The sequence below is a fragment of the Acanthopagrus latus genome, chromosome 22 (assembly GCF_904848185.1).
Source record: "Acanthopagrus latus isolate v.2019 chromosome 22, fAcaLat1.1, whole genome shotgun sequence".
Lineage (NCBI taxonomy): Eukaryota > Metazoa > Chordata > Actinopteri > Spariformes > Sparidae > Acanthopagrus > Acanthopagrus latus.
The window spans coordinates 19,507,409-19,521,224 of record NC_051060.1 but is presented as its reverse complement, the minus strand read 5'-3'; the positions used below and the strand labels follow the sequence as shown (position 1 = coordinate 19,521,224).

At 40.9% G+C, this 13,816-nt stretch overlaps 1 protein-coding gene across 3 annotated transcripts in view; it reads right to left on the bottom strand.

Moving 5' to 3' along the window:
- Positions 1-8,649: 8,649 nt before the first annotated feature.
- The window catches only part of LOC119012438 (A-kinase anchor protein 7-like), a 47,695-nt gene continuing 42,528 nt past the window's right edge, over positions 8,650-13,816 (bottom strand). For all 3 annotated transcript variants that reach the window (XM_037086268.1, XM_037086270.1, XM_037086269.1), the window contains one exon: positions 8,650-12,445. In XM_037086268.1, the coding sequence (XP_036942163.1) occupies positions 12,225-12,445 (221 nt within the window). In that variant the 3' untranslated portion in view covers positions 8,650-12,224. The remainder of the gene's footprint in view (positions 12,446-13,816) is intronic.

Sequence of the window (13,816 nt, the reverse complement as noted above, 5' to 3'; positions counted from 1 at the left end):
TGTTAATATTGAACCGGCTTGGAATGAAACCAAAGTCTCCCCTGAAGGCAGACAATCAATTGAGTGAGGCTAAGTGTACTCAAATTTGGAGTTAATGAGCCAATACAAAACCTTCATTAACGTCCTTTAGTCTGTTTTTGTGGCTGAAGGAGAATCCACATGCAGTCTGGTTTTACATGCACACTGATTATCTAATTAAAATCATACCCAGACTCTGAGAAATAACATAATTTAGTTGAAGTGTGTATGACGTCAGTTTATTCTCTCGTCTTCTAAGGTGGAGAATAAAAAAAATTAAATTTCCTTAAAAAATGTTTTAATCAAAAATGTTTCTTAAGTTCATAATGATTGTTTGGACTCACATGTTCACCCCAAAAGTCCAACAGAACTTATTAAGCTGTTTCCTGTGAAGTCAAACAAATCATTTCATTTGAACTGTTGTTTTAAGGGGACTTTAGAGGACAGTCTAGTGTTATCTCATGATCATGACACAGATACAGATAGGGACTGACAGGAAATGACACTGTTCATGGTTGGCCTTCATCCCAGGACCACTTGGACATCCCATAATAGTGTAAAAATGTTCAAATCTGTCCTCTGCATTTTGTGGAATAAATGTGCACGTGTTTGTCTTTGGCATAATGTAAAATTCATGTTTGCATCCTCTCTCGTGAATCCCTTTTGACATTAGTATGCAGTTTGAATCTTGTGGGAGTGGTGGACCCCGCCAGCAACAAAGGAGACTCCTACGTACAGAGGCAATTACAAAATGCAAATACCTTGAATGGCTGTTGTTTGAAAAAAAAAAAGAAAAAAGATGCAGACCATGAATAGCATCAAATAAAGTGTCCTGATGCAGTGAATCTCTAAAGGATGATTGATTTAGGGAGCAGGGGAGCTTATCAGTACAAATGAATCCGCCTGGTATCCTGCTGAGTAAAAGTGGAAACAGAAGCTCCACTGTATGCAGCTGCTTTTAAGTGTCATGCACATCAACACAGAACACACAAATCAATATTAGTTCAAACGCAGAAAACAAACAGCCGCCACAAATTTCCCGCCACGCACAAACACATTTCAGTCAAATGGACTGTTAACACCCGTCATGTCTTGTCGACGCTCACAAACACTTTCTTCTGATGGCTTTTTTTAAAAAACACATGGTGGCCCGACCTCTCTCACTCCGCACTCTCCTTTTATTCTCTCAACCTGCCTCAAAATCTGCCGGATGAAAATTCAATTCATTAAAACGAGTGCTGCTTGTCAGTGCCCGCGTCTGTGCACTTTGACCCACTGCTGTGCTTTTGTTAGGCTTAATTTATTGTGTTTTTGTGTGTAATGGATCGCTGATGTGTATGACGTGTTCCTGTTGATGTGCTGAGAGAAGACAACACCAGCTCTGTTTATCATCTCTACACCTGAGCTTATATTGTGATGCGGATCAGGTTTTTTTTTTATGTTTACAGGCATCCCGAGGCATTAATTCAAAGTACTTCAGAGGCTGATGGGACCAATCTGCCTCTGCTGAGAGAGAAACTCACGACCACTCCTTTTTTGGCGTCCCCAGCCATCGGAGCTCCTGCTACTTACCCCAAACATCACATGAAGCGCGACTTACAAACCATCAATCAGCGCTTGTGTTTTGGACCCACCTGTCAGCAGGTGTTTATCACAGCAAATGAACAGAAAGTGGCTTTTGGGGTAATTTAGGAAAGTGTTTATTACAGTTTTGTCAGTCCATTGTTTACACTGTATACGATGTGACGGAGTCATTTATCACAGCTGAAGGCTGTGAGGCTAATTGTTCCACTAAACACTCCGTCTGTCGTCACATTTATCAGAAGCAAATACACAATAACACAATATAAAAACACTCTGTTACAATTAAATGTCCTGGATTTAAAATGCTGGTGTAAGTAAAAAAATAGAAGTAGGCAGGATTTACATGAAGCTCATTTTTTCTACCATTTATAGGCGTCTGCTGGGTGTTTTACCTGATGCAACATATCATACTGTATTTTGACTGAGTCGTTAGTATAGTGCAGTAGTGCATAGTATCAGCAAGCAGTGGTTTGCTCACCAGTATCCATTTGTTGGCTGGTTGGTTGGTTGGTTGGCAGGATTACACAAACATGAAACAAAAGGCAAGCTTTATTCAATGAACCAAGGTCCATCAAAAACAAAATATGAAGTCTAAACACAAAAGCCAAACAAATTAGGAACCAAAAAAAAGCAAAATACAAACCAGAAATAACAATAATAAGGACACAGGAACCCAAGACCAGAACAGGACATGTTGTCCTTGTATGTTAAAAACAAAAGGCAAAACAGGACACGAGGACAGAACTTCAAAATAAAACAGGAAATAACAAACCAAAAACTCGAACTGTGACATAATCTAAGGATATTTAATAACTGGTTTATACTGTTGGTGTTTACTTCATTACACAAATATGCCGATAAATCTCACTCGAGTGAGAAACATTTATCACTCAGATAAATTACATTGAATATTGTAAATAACTCCCCAAAATTCCAGCGTCTCAGTTTTTCTATCGACTGTATTTTATCACTCGAGTCGCTCAACACACATTTCTCCAGTTAAAACTAATGTGGATCTTCAGTGGCATTTAAAGAGGGAGCTGTAATTGTAACAGTGACAGGGAGCATCATTCTCCCTAATAGATTCTGTGTATCTGTATGTGGGTGAGCGGAGGGGTGGGGGGGGTTTAGCTCGTTCATATTCCAGTCGTGTTTGAGTCACCTTGCAGCCGCGGCTCGTCGTCACGAAGAGGAGCTTTCCCTCCCCCCTCCCTCCGCCTGCCGCTTAATTTCTTCAAATTATCATCGTGATAATTGCTGGCCTTCAGCCCACAGCCTTGGTGAGATGGTTTCTATTTTCATTTCATTATTATACAGCGTGTGTGTGTGTGTGTGTGTGTGTGTGTGTGTAGATTTGGCACTTGCAGGCGAAAAAAAAGAAAAAAAAGAAAACGTGAGATCCATGAGGTGATAAGCTGACCAGACAGACAGGAAATAGAGCTTGCTTACTCACTCACTCTTTCTATTTATCTCGACCACACACACACACACACATTTTGTCATATATTCTCACAAATATATGTATTCAGTGAGGCAGATGGTTCTGTGAGCTGAGACGAAAATAGAAAAAGACACAAGAGGGTGAAAGGCAAGAAGAAAAAGGGAAAAAAAAAAGAAAAAGAAAAGAGGAGGGTGTTTTGTCTTTTGGACCAAAAGTAGAGAACAACCCTGTGGGCTTCACACACACACACACACACACACACACACACACACAGACACACACACACCAACATTCATACACACTGCATAAGACATCAGAGGCACGTGGTTGTTTGTGGTCATTGGAAAAGTTTTGTTATAGCAAAAATGACAAATGCCTGAGCATCTGCTTCACAGTGACTTTGCTTTTGTATCTAAGTGAGTATCTACTTACATAAAAACTACAAAAATGCATAACTGGAATAAAGAAAGATATAAAATAGATATAAGCTCCTGTGCACCCACAAAACCCTGGTTCCTACACATCCCCCAGTGCCACTCTTCCTTCTTGGTTAACTGGTTAAACCCTGATGACACCATCAAGGTGTCAAAAAAAAGCTCCCTGCAGAGCTACAATCATGTTAAACAGCACTAAGAGTGACCTTCTTGGTGTAAAATCCTTGGAGCACACCTTAAATTGTGCTCTGCCAGTGAGTTTGACATTGGAGCAGCTCTGCCAGAGAACCACAGGAGGCTCTCTGGGTAAAATATTCAAGGTTAAATGGACAGTAATCAGCGCTTTAATAAGCACCTTCGTATTCTAATTTTGCTTTCTCACCAAAGAGGAGACATGAATATTCAGCAGGAGTGACATTAACGACCTCCATTTATAACGCGACACAGCAGGTATGAAGGGCAAACAAGCCACACTGAGACGCTCTCACTGAATATTTTACACCGCCTCGAGTTCAGCAAAGTAGTGGCAGCGTCAATCATGAACCCAGAAAGTCATTTCGAAAAAGCAAGAAAATAACATTTTTGTGATGAAATTGCAAAACACCAAACTGACTTATCAACCCTAAAAAACATGTTGATAAGTGTTGTAATAATGTCTTCTTTCCACATTGCTTCCCTGTTGATTAGATGAAATCCATCTGCTGGTGTAAATCACCAGATGAGGATCGTTGATATCTGATCCAGGAGCACCTGAATTTGTTCCCTTGAAGGGTCAAAACTGACTCTTACGGTGCCACGAGCCAAAAGCAAATGATTATGGAATTGTTGAAGGTCCCGTAAAGTAGTGAGATTTTCATGTCTTCACTTTTTTTTTGTTATGAAGGAGGTCTGTTACCATCTGAAGAGAAATGCAGACAAACTGGATTCAGAAACTGCTTCTGTGAAGGAGCTGTCATGGAAGGTTGTGATGTCATCGCCCTCAGCCACGCCCACAACACAGCCACTGTCAGGGTCCGGAGGGTTCTGTAAAAAATGATATTCCCACTCCAGTACCTCATACCTCCATACCAAAAATATACAAATAAAGACATAGTAGTAGTCTCCTTTGTCACTAAATGTATCTGTAATCTAATTAAAAACATTTTCTGCAACTTTACCTGACTATAGTTACCTTTTTTGTAAGTATCTGTCACTCCCGAAGCCTGGCCATGGTTGCAGAAAATACTTGAAGAGATGAGGCGGAAACACGGTGGGCGGGGCATGTTCAGGCCTGTGACAACCGACCAATCAGAGCAGAATGAGCTTCTTGGGATGCAAAAGACACAGGATATAAAAATGGGGCATTCAGACAGAACGTGAAAAACACATTGATGACACAACTTTGAAGTAAAGTTGTGTCATTTTCCTTTTTGTTTGTTAAAAACATACGGCCTTAAATCAAACCTTATGGTAGTTTAGCTTTGGCGCGTGATCAGATCAGTTGTTTCTTGGCTTAATGTTAATCAGCTCCTTAAAATAAACTCCTTTTTAAAGATAGTCCAGAGACAAACTGAATGAAACAAAACCTTCACAGCAAATATAATAAATCTGCATTCTGCACTCTGATGCTCGGATTTGTAAGCTTGAGAAACCCTGAGCTCCCAAGTGGAGTGTTTTTATTTTGTTTTAATTAAATCTCTATTCAGAAGAGTCCCATTGAGATTAGAAATCTCTATTTCAAGGGAGACCCGGCCAAGACAGTCAGCAGCTTGAAAAGAACATTATTACATTATTACATTAAATTGAACAAAATACAGCAAACAAGCAAAGACAAAAAATCAGGGAATCAGTGTCGTCTTGACTTGTAATCTAACTGAACTCTAACGCTGACCTGTAATACCTGCTGACTCCAACACGTGACGTGAACGCAGCAGAACGAGAGGTGTGACTCAGACACGACGGCTGTAAAAGGGCGTCGGCTGGAGAGCAAACTCCAAGAACATCAATCTGTCGGATCATTTGGATCATAATGGACTGCTGATTAAACATTTGCCCTCTGTCCGCCCCTCCGCCTATAGTCTGTAGTTAAATCATAATGCCCTCGACAGTCAGAGTTGGCAGGCTGTTAATTATCTACGAGTTCTGACGAATCGCGCTGAATCTGCATTCATCACCACATCACCTACAGCCCAGACTAAATGACTAAATCATCGTGTCAGCTGTGCGGGAATACTTGAAGTGATTCAACAGATTTCGCACATTATGAGGGAAGCTGTGAAATAAAAGAGCTAGCAGGGAATCACGTTGGTAACACCCTCATGACCTCGTTTCACACCGTCTTCATCTTGTTTTATTTTAAAGTTGATCTTCACAATGGAAGGAAAAGCGCAACGAAAGATACAAAACAGAGTAGCTCTTTGAATTAGGGTATAATGATTAATCGTTAACTGCATATTAGTAGCATTTTGGCTCTTTATTAGCCATAATAAAGCACTTTTACGCCTCATTCTCCTGCTACCTCATCCTCAATAACCTCCTGATCACTGAATGAGGAAGGAAGTTATAGTACATGAGTTACAATCTTGATATAGTGCAGCTGGGGTGAGGTATTTATCCATAGAGTATGTCATATCCACTGCCCTCCACTCAGTCTTCCTCTTGGAATCTTTCAATTGGACTATTGCAGAAAATAAGCTCTTTCGCAAACACAAGTTTGTGCTAGATTTGCATGATTTTAGAAGCGTCAGAGCGATCATCGGATGTAAAAAACTACCATTTGGTTATCGACAAGCTACATCACGATCGCATGTTCAGTGTCACCACCACTCAGCTTCCTACCACACTAAACTTTAAATCCATACACTTTTGTTTAACCAAAATTTAAACTGTAAACTGGTCCATCAACAAGTTGTAAAGTTAGAGCTGGAACAATTTGCAACTAAATTCCACCTTCAAAGACGGACTAGTGAGTAGGTGAGTCTACAGCGATGAGCAGCCACCTTTTTTAAGATACCTTGAAATTTTAACACTCAAATCAAACGTGAGGCATCAACTTGAAATATCTTAAGCTTGTGTTAACCAAATAAACCTTTGACTTTGAGACTCATTGGCTGCAGAGAAAGCTGCCCGGGACTTTGTTAAATTGCCTCGAGTTATGTCACTCAGTGGCTATGTTGCATTGTGGGTAATGTAGGCGCTGGGTTTTGAAAAGGAAGGATCCCGTCCGTGGGATAAACGAGGCAGTATCTCCGGTTTTGCTGCATTGATTTTGATCATTTGTTTTAAAACTGTCAAACAATCCATCAAGTGTGCAACCATAGACCAGTGGACAGCTTTTCAACACCTGGCGCCTACATTACCCACAATCCAACTTGGCCACTGAGTGACATCACTGGAGGCACTTTGTAGAATATGGTCACGACAGAATAAAACATTAATAAGCACTCTGTATTGATTAATAAAGAGCTCATATAGTTAATGGTTAATATGTTGACCTGATGTGAAGTGCTCCAGCGACACTGTGCTCTTTACTGACATTACTTTTTACTTTGCTAGTGCAGCAGGTGTGATGAGGCTGCCTGTGTCACTTACAGCACTTAGGCCTCCCAAATGTCAGCGGAAGGAAGAGGAAGGTCATTATTATTTCTCGAATATGTCATTATGCTGAATGTCGATGAAATTGGCTCCCGTTGTGCTGCTGGCCTGAAGGTCTGCATCGTCTCTGTTCTCTTTTTAATCTCAGATGTGAACCAGCTCATTGGATTCAGAAGAAAAACCCCAGTCAGCCTCCAATTCCTCACTCTCTGTCCTCCCATCTGCCTCCTGCTGGCATTCAGAAGTCACGACATTGCCTCCAGGTGACACCTCGCACCGGGGTCATTAACTCACCTCCTCTCAGCGACGATGCCGCCTTGTGTGGTGAGCTCTGAATGACCTTAGAATGCATGTGAAGTCGATTACTCATGGAGGGAGGAGGGGCACCTCCTTCACATCTGTTTTTTTTTTCTGTTTGTGTCACGAGATGAGGTCACAGGACTCCATGTGTGAGTAAGAATCACAAAGGCGTAGCTTGTTCCATCCTCACATGCGCAGGCAAAATGTGTAAAAATACCTGAGGGAGGTGAAGTTACCTCTGATCTACTACAACACAAGAAATATGTGATTAATTCACCAGTTAACTCTCATTCATACTGCACCATTTTGCAATAAGACAATGATGCTGAAAAGTATCATACAGAATGCAAATCCTACTTTTTTTTTTTTAAAGGTGCAAGTTGTAGCTTGTTAGCTCAGTTATCCATGCAGCCAGAGGTCTTAAAGTGCATTCGACTGGAAAAACATTTTTCTGACTGGGAAAGTTCACATGAATGCTCCCTCAAGCCGGAGCAACAACCCCGACAGTCGCAGAGCATTTTGGTACACGAGTTGCCGAGTTGTCGTCAGCAGGAGTGGTGTGCAGCTGAAGAGTAGCGAGAGAGAGTCGGGCATCCGCAGCAGGCGAAAACAATGGTATATTGTATTTTCACATCTTATTTTAAACAAACCAGATGTGATTGCGGCTTCGGATTTTTCCATTTAGTCACAGAAATAGGTGTAAAAATCTCCTTTCTTGACATTTTCAGTTTCCAGCTTAAACTAGGGAGGCTATTCCCTCTCGTGATACAAAGTAGACGTCCCTGCAACTCAGTACATCTTCAAAATTCTTGTCTCTTCACATTTTTTTGATAATGTTAGATTGTTATTTTTTAAAAATCTTCTGAATTAAAATTCTGGCCCTTTAAAGACGAGCTGTGGGTTTCACATCCTTGAAAATCCCGATAAAAATCCTTCATCATACAGCTCTTTCTTTGAGGAGATTTGTTACAGGACGGGACGTTCAGACTCTCTGACACTGAAGGACTGTGAATTGTAGTTGCTTATAAAACGTTCATCTTTGACAGCAATGAGGTGTTTTTTCAAAGATACTGCCTGGTGTATTTTTGCAATTTCCCCCAAAATTGAAGGGATATTTAGAAAAAAAAAAAATGCTTCAACAAAAAAAATCCACAACAATACAATAAAGCCAACACGGACATTTTGCAGTTTGGCGGCAATTAATCACTTCTGTCTCGATGTAAACACACTGTATATATACTTCACACACACATCGCCTGTATCAACACACATGCAAATCAGGAGACGAAGATAAGTATATTGGTTTTGAATCTCATATCCTGTTTTATTGTTCAAATATGGCAGGACAATATATACACAACACAGTACATACAGCACATCCGCGCATTCAGACGTACACAAGGACAAACACAGAAGACAAATTTGTAGAGATGTTCACACACACACACACACACACACACACACACACACACACACACACACACACACAGCTCCGAGTTGCCGTGATTGATAGAGACAAGAAATTTCTCTGGGGAACCACTGATCAAACATCCTACAGTCTCACACTCGCGCACACACACACACACACACACACACACACACCCACACACACACACACACACACACACACACAGATGAACAGAGTAACCACACAGGCCACCAGGACAACTTGTGTATTAAAGGGGGTTTTCAGGAGATTTAAGGATCCGGTGACAATAAAAGATCAAAACAAAAAAAACAAAACCCCTTCAGAGTCCACCTTAAGACAGAATTCACCTTTGTAACTGACGTTTCAAAAAGCCCACAGTGACAGGACTTAAGTGGATTTCACAGGAATGAGAGCACAGTTTACAGCTCGCGCCTGTTCTCACTGGAGGGAAGTTAAAATCATCCGAGTCTCAGTTTCTGCATTCACACACACAGATTTACCGTAAAACAGAAATAACGCAGACTGTGTTTAACGCTGGACTCTTCAGTCTGAAGGTTGACATTTAAGACTTTGGCAGGTGAGTGTTCATCATCCAAGTTGGCTTAAAAAAAAAAAAAAAAAGTTACCTATTGTCACCTTAAGCACACAGAAAAACATAAACACACATCAATTTGTTTTAGTGACTTAAGGCCACTTTGAAAAGGAGGTGATTTGATTTAACAGCATGTATATAGTTACCTGCTTTTTTAAAAGAGAAACTAAAAGGGTTAGAAAATAAAAGAAAATCAGATTTTTGTGCTTTTGTCACCTTTGAATACAAACTGAAACTCCTTATCTCACTTCAAAATAAAATGTCTTCATTTTTCTCACATGAAACTCATTTCTTTAAACAGAGAAGCTGTTCTGCTGCAACAGCAAAGCATCATAAATAATAGTTAAAAAGGATAAAATAACAGTTTGCCTTCATCATAGCTGTATCATCATCATCATCATCATCATCATCATCATCATCATCATCATCATCATCTTCTTGCTGTCAGTGGAAAACCTCATCTCCAGAAAGTCAAGAATTTAAATTCAGACAACCTCCCCCAATTTCACATGAGTGCTGGAGTCAAATGCAGCACATGGAAAAGGCCAAATTCATTTTCAAGTTTAACAGAAAAAAGGAAGAAAAGAAATTAATGGATGGAAGACACAGAAATTAAGAGCCGGGGGGGTTTTCAGCTGACAGCAACGATTGTCTGAGTTAACCTCCCCCTCGTCGGTATCTGAGGAACTTGCTCTTACATGTGTAGGGATCCAGAGTAAAAGCTGCTTCAATCAGCATAAATACACCCAATAAACACTGAGCTTCAAATAGCCAGGCTACAGCCTGATTTATAGACTTTAACCCAAACACTTCATGGATGGATTTAAAGGAAAAACACTAAATATATCATGTGTGTAGTAGGTGGTATGAGCATAAAAAAAGACATATATATATGATCAGGCCGGAGGAGGTGCGAGTAAATGCCTGTGTCTATAAAAAAAAAAAAAAGCCTATCATATAAATATTGTATTACATGTATTTTTACTGAGCCAAACACTAGTCATTAATCAAGATTTTGGCGTTAATGGAGTTAAAATGCATTCTTGGCAACTTGTAGTGTATTTTAGGAGTGTGATTTAATTTTTCAGCCTGTCGTCACCAAACAAACAGCTTTATTCTATGTTTACTGTTTGGTGGCGACCTCTAGTGGCCATAGTTATAATGAGCGGAGCAAAAGAGGAACTCAGGGGATGAACTGTACGAGCCACAGTCTTCAAAAGGAGGAAGATGTGGACGGGCCAAACCAGCACAGGACCTTCATTCTGTCTCAGCGTTAGAAGTGCAATATTGAGGAGTTGACCACCGTGAATTCATCCCAACAAATGGGGGCAGCGTTTCACCAGAGTACCTGCTAACTGTATGTTTTTAATTACATCCATGACTTAAGCAACCGTTAGCTTGTTGGTGCAGTTAGCCGTGAAGCCAGCCGCACAATCAGGGGAGTGTCGGTGCTAGATGTCTTTGCCAAAATGAGAACGGTTGTTTCTTCACAGTCTTTCAAAGTAATCTTCAAACATATTGCACTTTTAACCACATGATGACGAAGGTGCGGCCCCAGTTCACCTGTTGCTGGTACTCGAGAAAGTCATACGTCACAGTTTTCATGTAGTTGTGGGAACGGTCATATGTGGCAGTCGACCCACCATGATTAGTTTTATCATCCTCAGTTAAGTATCTCAAATTAACCTGATATGTTTTGTAAACTTGGTGGACATAAATTATTGTGATAGCGAGACACCAGTTTGTTTGCTCCCATAGTGTTTGTGAACCCAACAGAGGAGTCCAGATTAGGTTTGTAAAAGCTGCTGTCAGTTTGTGTCTGTTTGAAAATAAGAATTCAGAGCTTATAACTGAATTGAGCTCAAACTGATGATTGTCTCAGTGCTGCCTGGAGAGGACACACACGGTTTACACGGTGGACAAATACGATACTTGAAGCACAGCTGGGGCCAGATCACTTTCTACAAACAGCTCGGAATAAAGATAAAAATGCAGTTTGGTAGCTTGAGTAAAAAGTAAAATTAAATGTAAGTTTCAAGACGATCCTTTTTCCTGAAATCAATACAAAGCTGCTTTGAGCCGAGACTCGCTGCAAAATACTTCAACAAAAAACTTCACCAGTCCAAGTTCAACATTTTAAGCTTAAGTCCAAAGAACCGGTCACAGCTCAGACTGCGTCAGTCAAAACATTTCTCTTCATGTGTCCTTTCCAGCCACAACAATGAGCAGATGAGTGATCTTTTGAGAAATGTATGCTAAAAAAAATGTTTTTTTTTCTTCATCTGAAACACTGAAGTTGAGGAGAAAAGAAGGAAATTTAGGATATCAAGTCCCAGTTTATGTGCAGGTGACAGTGAACCAAATTGTCTACAAAACATGATTTATCTTATTCTAAAAAGGGCAGTTTTTGGGAGACAGCTCAAAGTGATCCATAAATGTGCTAAATGTGTCTCTAGAGGAGTGCTTCACATAACTTTTCTGGGTTAATGTGCAGAGACAGGCCCACAGCTGAGTGACAATCCTTGCTGTTAGACGTAGGACATCAGAGTTAGTGAGTTAACTGACAGGCTTAGCTAGCTGGCCTGTTGGGACGGTCACTTAGCACTGAACTCAAGCTACATTATCTATTTAACTAGCACTGTGTCAAGCTAGGTCAGTTGGGCAGGGAGCTAGCATCACAGGCTAGCCATCTCGGTTGGCTAGCTGGGTTAGCTCGTCAGCAAACTAGGCTGACTGGTTGGCTGGTTCAGGCTTTGTGCCCAGGGCTTACTGACTCTTCTCCTGGTTAGCCAGGCCTGGCTGATGTTGTCTGGGCGGCTGTTTTTTCAGTCTCTGTGCCTCAGTCCGATGATGTCACTTCCTGCTGTCTTTAGTGGAGTTGGCTGTAGTGTCCGTCTTTGTTGCACTTTCCTCAGTGTTTCCAGGGGGCTGCACGGCCGTGGCGTTAGGCCCGCCCCCATTTTGAAGTGTTTCCTGTTTGTATTGCTGCAATGCGCGATTGACAGCATCCTCGACCAATCGCCTGCTGACCCTCAGCAGCTCCGCCTCGTCGGGCTCGGACCGACGACGCCCACCTGGGTAGAACAAGCACAACAAAAGCACATTATGATCCTCTTTTGTAATTTTGTTAAATCCCGCTTGTCAGTTCATCAAAACAAACCCTCGATTTCTGCATTTTTTCACAAAAACTCACAGCTGGGTCATCTCACAAATCACTAACATGTTATCATCCACTAAAGGTGATGCATCTAATGTTTTAGCAAACAGCTGCCTCATTAACACTTCCAACAAACATGTCAACATCAGCATTCATTTGCTGAATGTGAGCCCAACTTTCACTCTCTTTTCGCTTGGTTTTTGGTCTCCACCATCTCCTGAAGGATAAGTGGCTCTTTAAGCTGCTACTCTCTATCTTCACCAGGTAGTCTGCAGCGCTGCATGTCTGGTGTTTGGTGCTGGACAGTGAACAGCTGCTTAATCAGAGCTATTCTGCTCCAAACGATGATGATGCAGCTGGGCCAGTGAACCAAAACAATATGCTGAAAGACACTAAAATGCTCTGAGGAACTGAAGGGAAACTCGGCATAAGAAGTGATCATCGGAGATAATTCTTTCTTGATTCATCGCTACAAGCGACACCTCTCACATTATAGCTTGTTATTCTTTCCATTGTTAATATAAAAATATAATTAGTGCAGCTTAAAAATAAACTATGCATTATGCCTGTACTACTATAATTAGTACGATACTGAAGGATAGTTTATATTTCATATTCTATTTGAATACTGCGGCACAGAAGAAGATGTATTTATTCTTGTTGGAAACATTGTTATAACTTTATGGAAAAATAAATCTCTGTGGTTTTACAGTGTTTGTAGACGCAGCTTTTATTGAACTAATTTATTGCACCTTTGCCAGCAATCCATTTCGATCAATATAACATAAAAGTTAAATTTATCAAGCTGTGGGTTTCCCGCTGTGTTTGTGCCTCAGGCTGGTTGTATACTCTGTTGTTTTATTACATGAGTGACATATTCAAAATCTTAACAATAGTGACGTTCAAAGCCTGTAAACTCCACAATGAATATGATTGTAACACGACGCCTCCTGTGGTGTTTGGGTGTCTTATCATATGGTACCAGGGATGATTTAATACTTAAAAAAACTACCAATCAGACGACAACGAATGAGTCTTCACTCACTCATCATAGACTGAATCCAGCAACAATAGACTGGATGCGATGACAATGGATAAGATGTGACAGCTGATAACAGATGAGTCGAACGCCACTCTCAGCTCTTCTTTACGTGCGTGTTGAATTCAATCAATCCCCTGAGGCGACTGAAAAGTGAACTAATGTAGCAAGCAGAGCGTTGTACCGCAGTGGTGGTTCTGCTTTTGCGAGAGACAAAATGGCAGACGGAGAGACCATGAGATAGGAGTC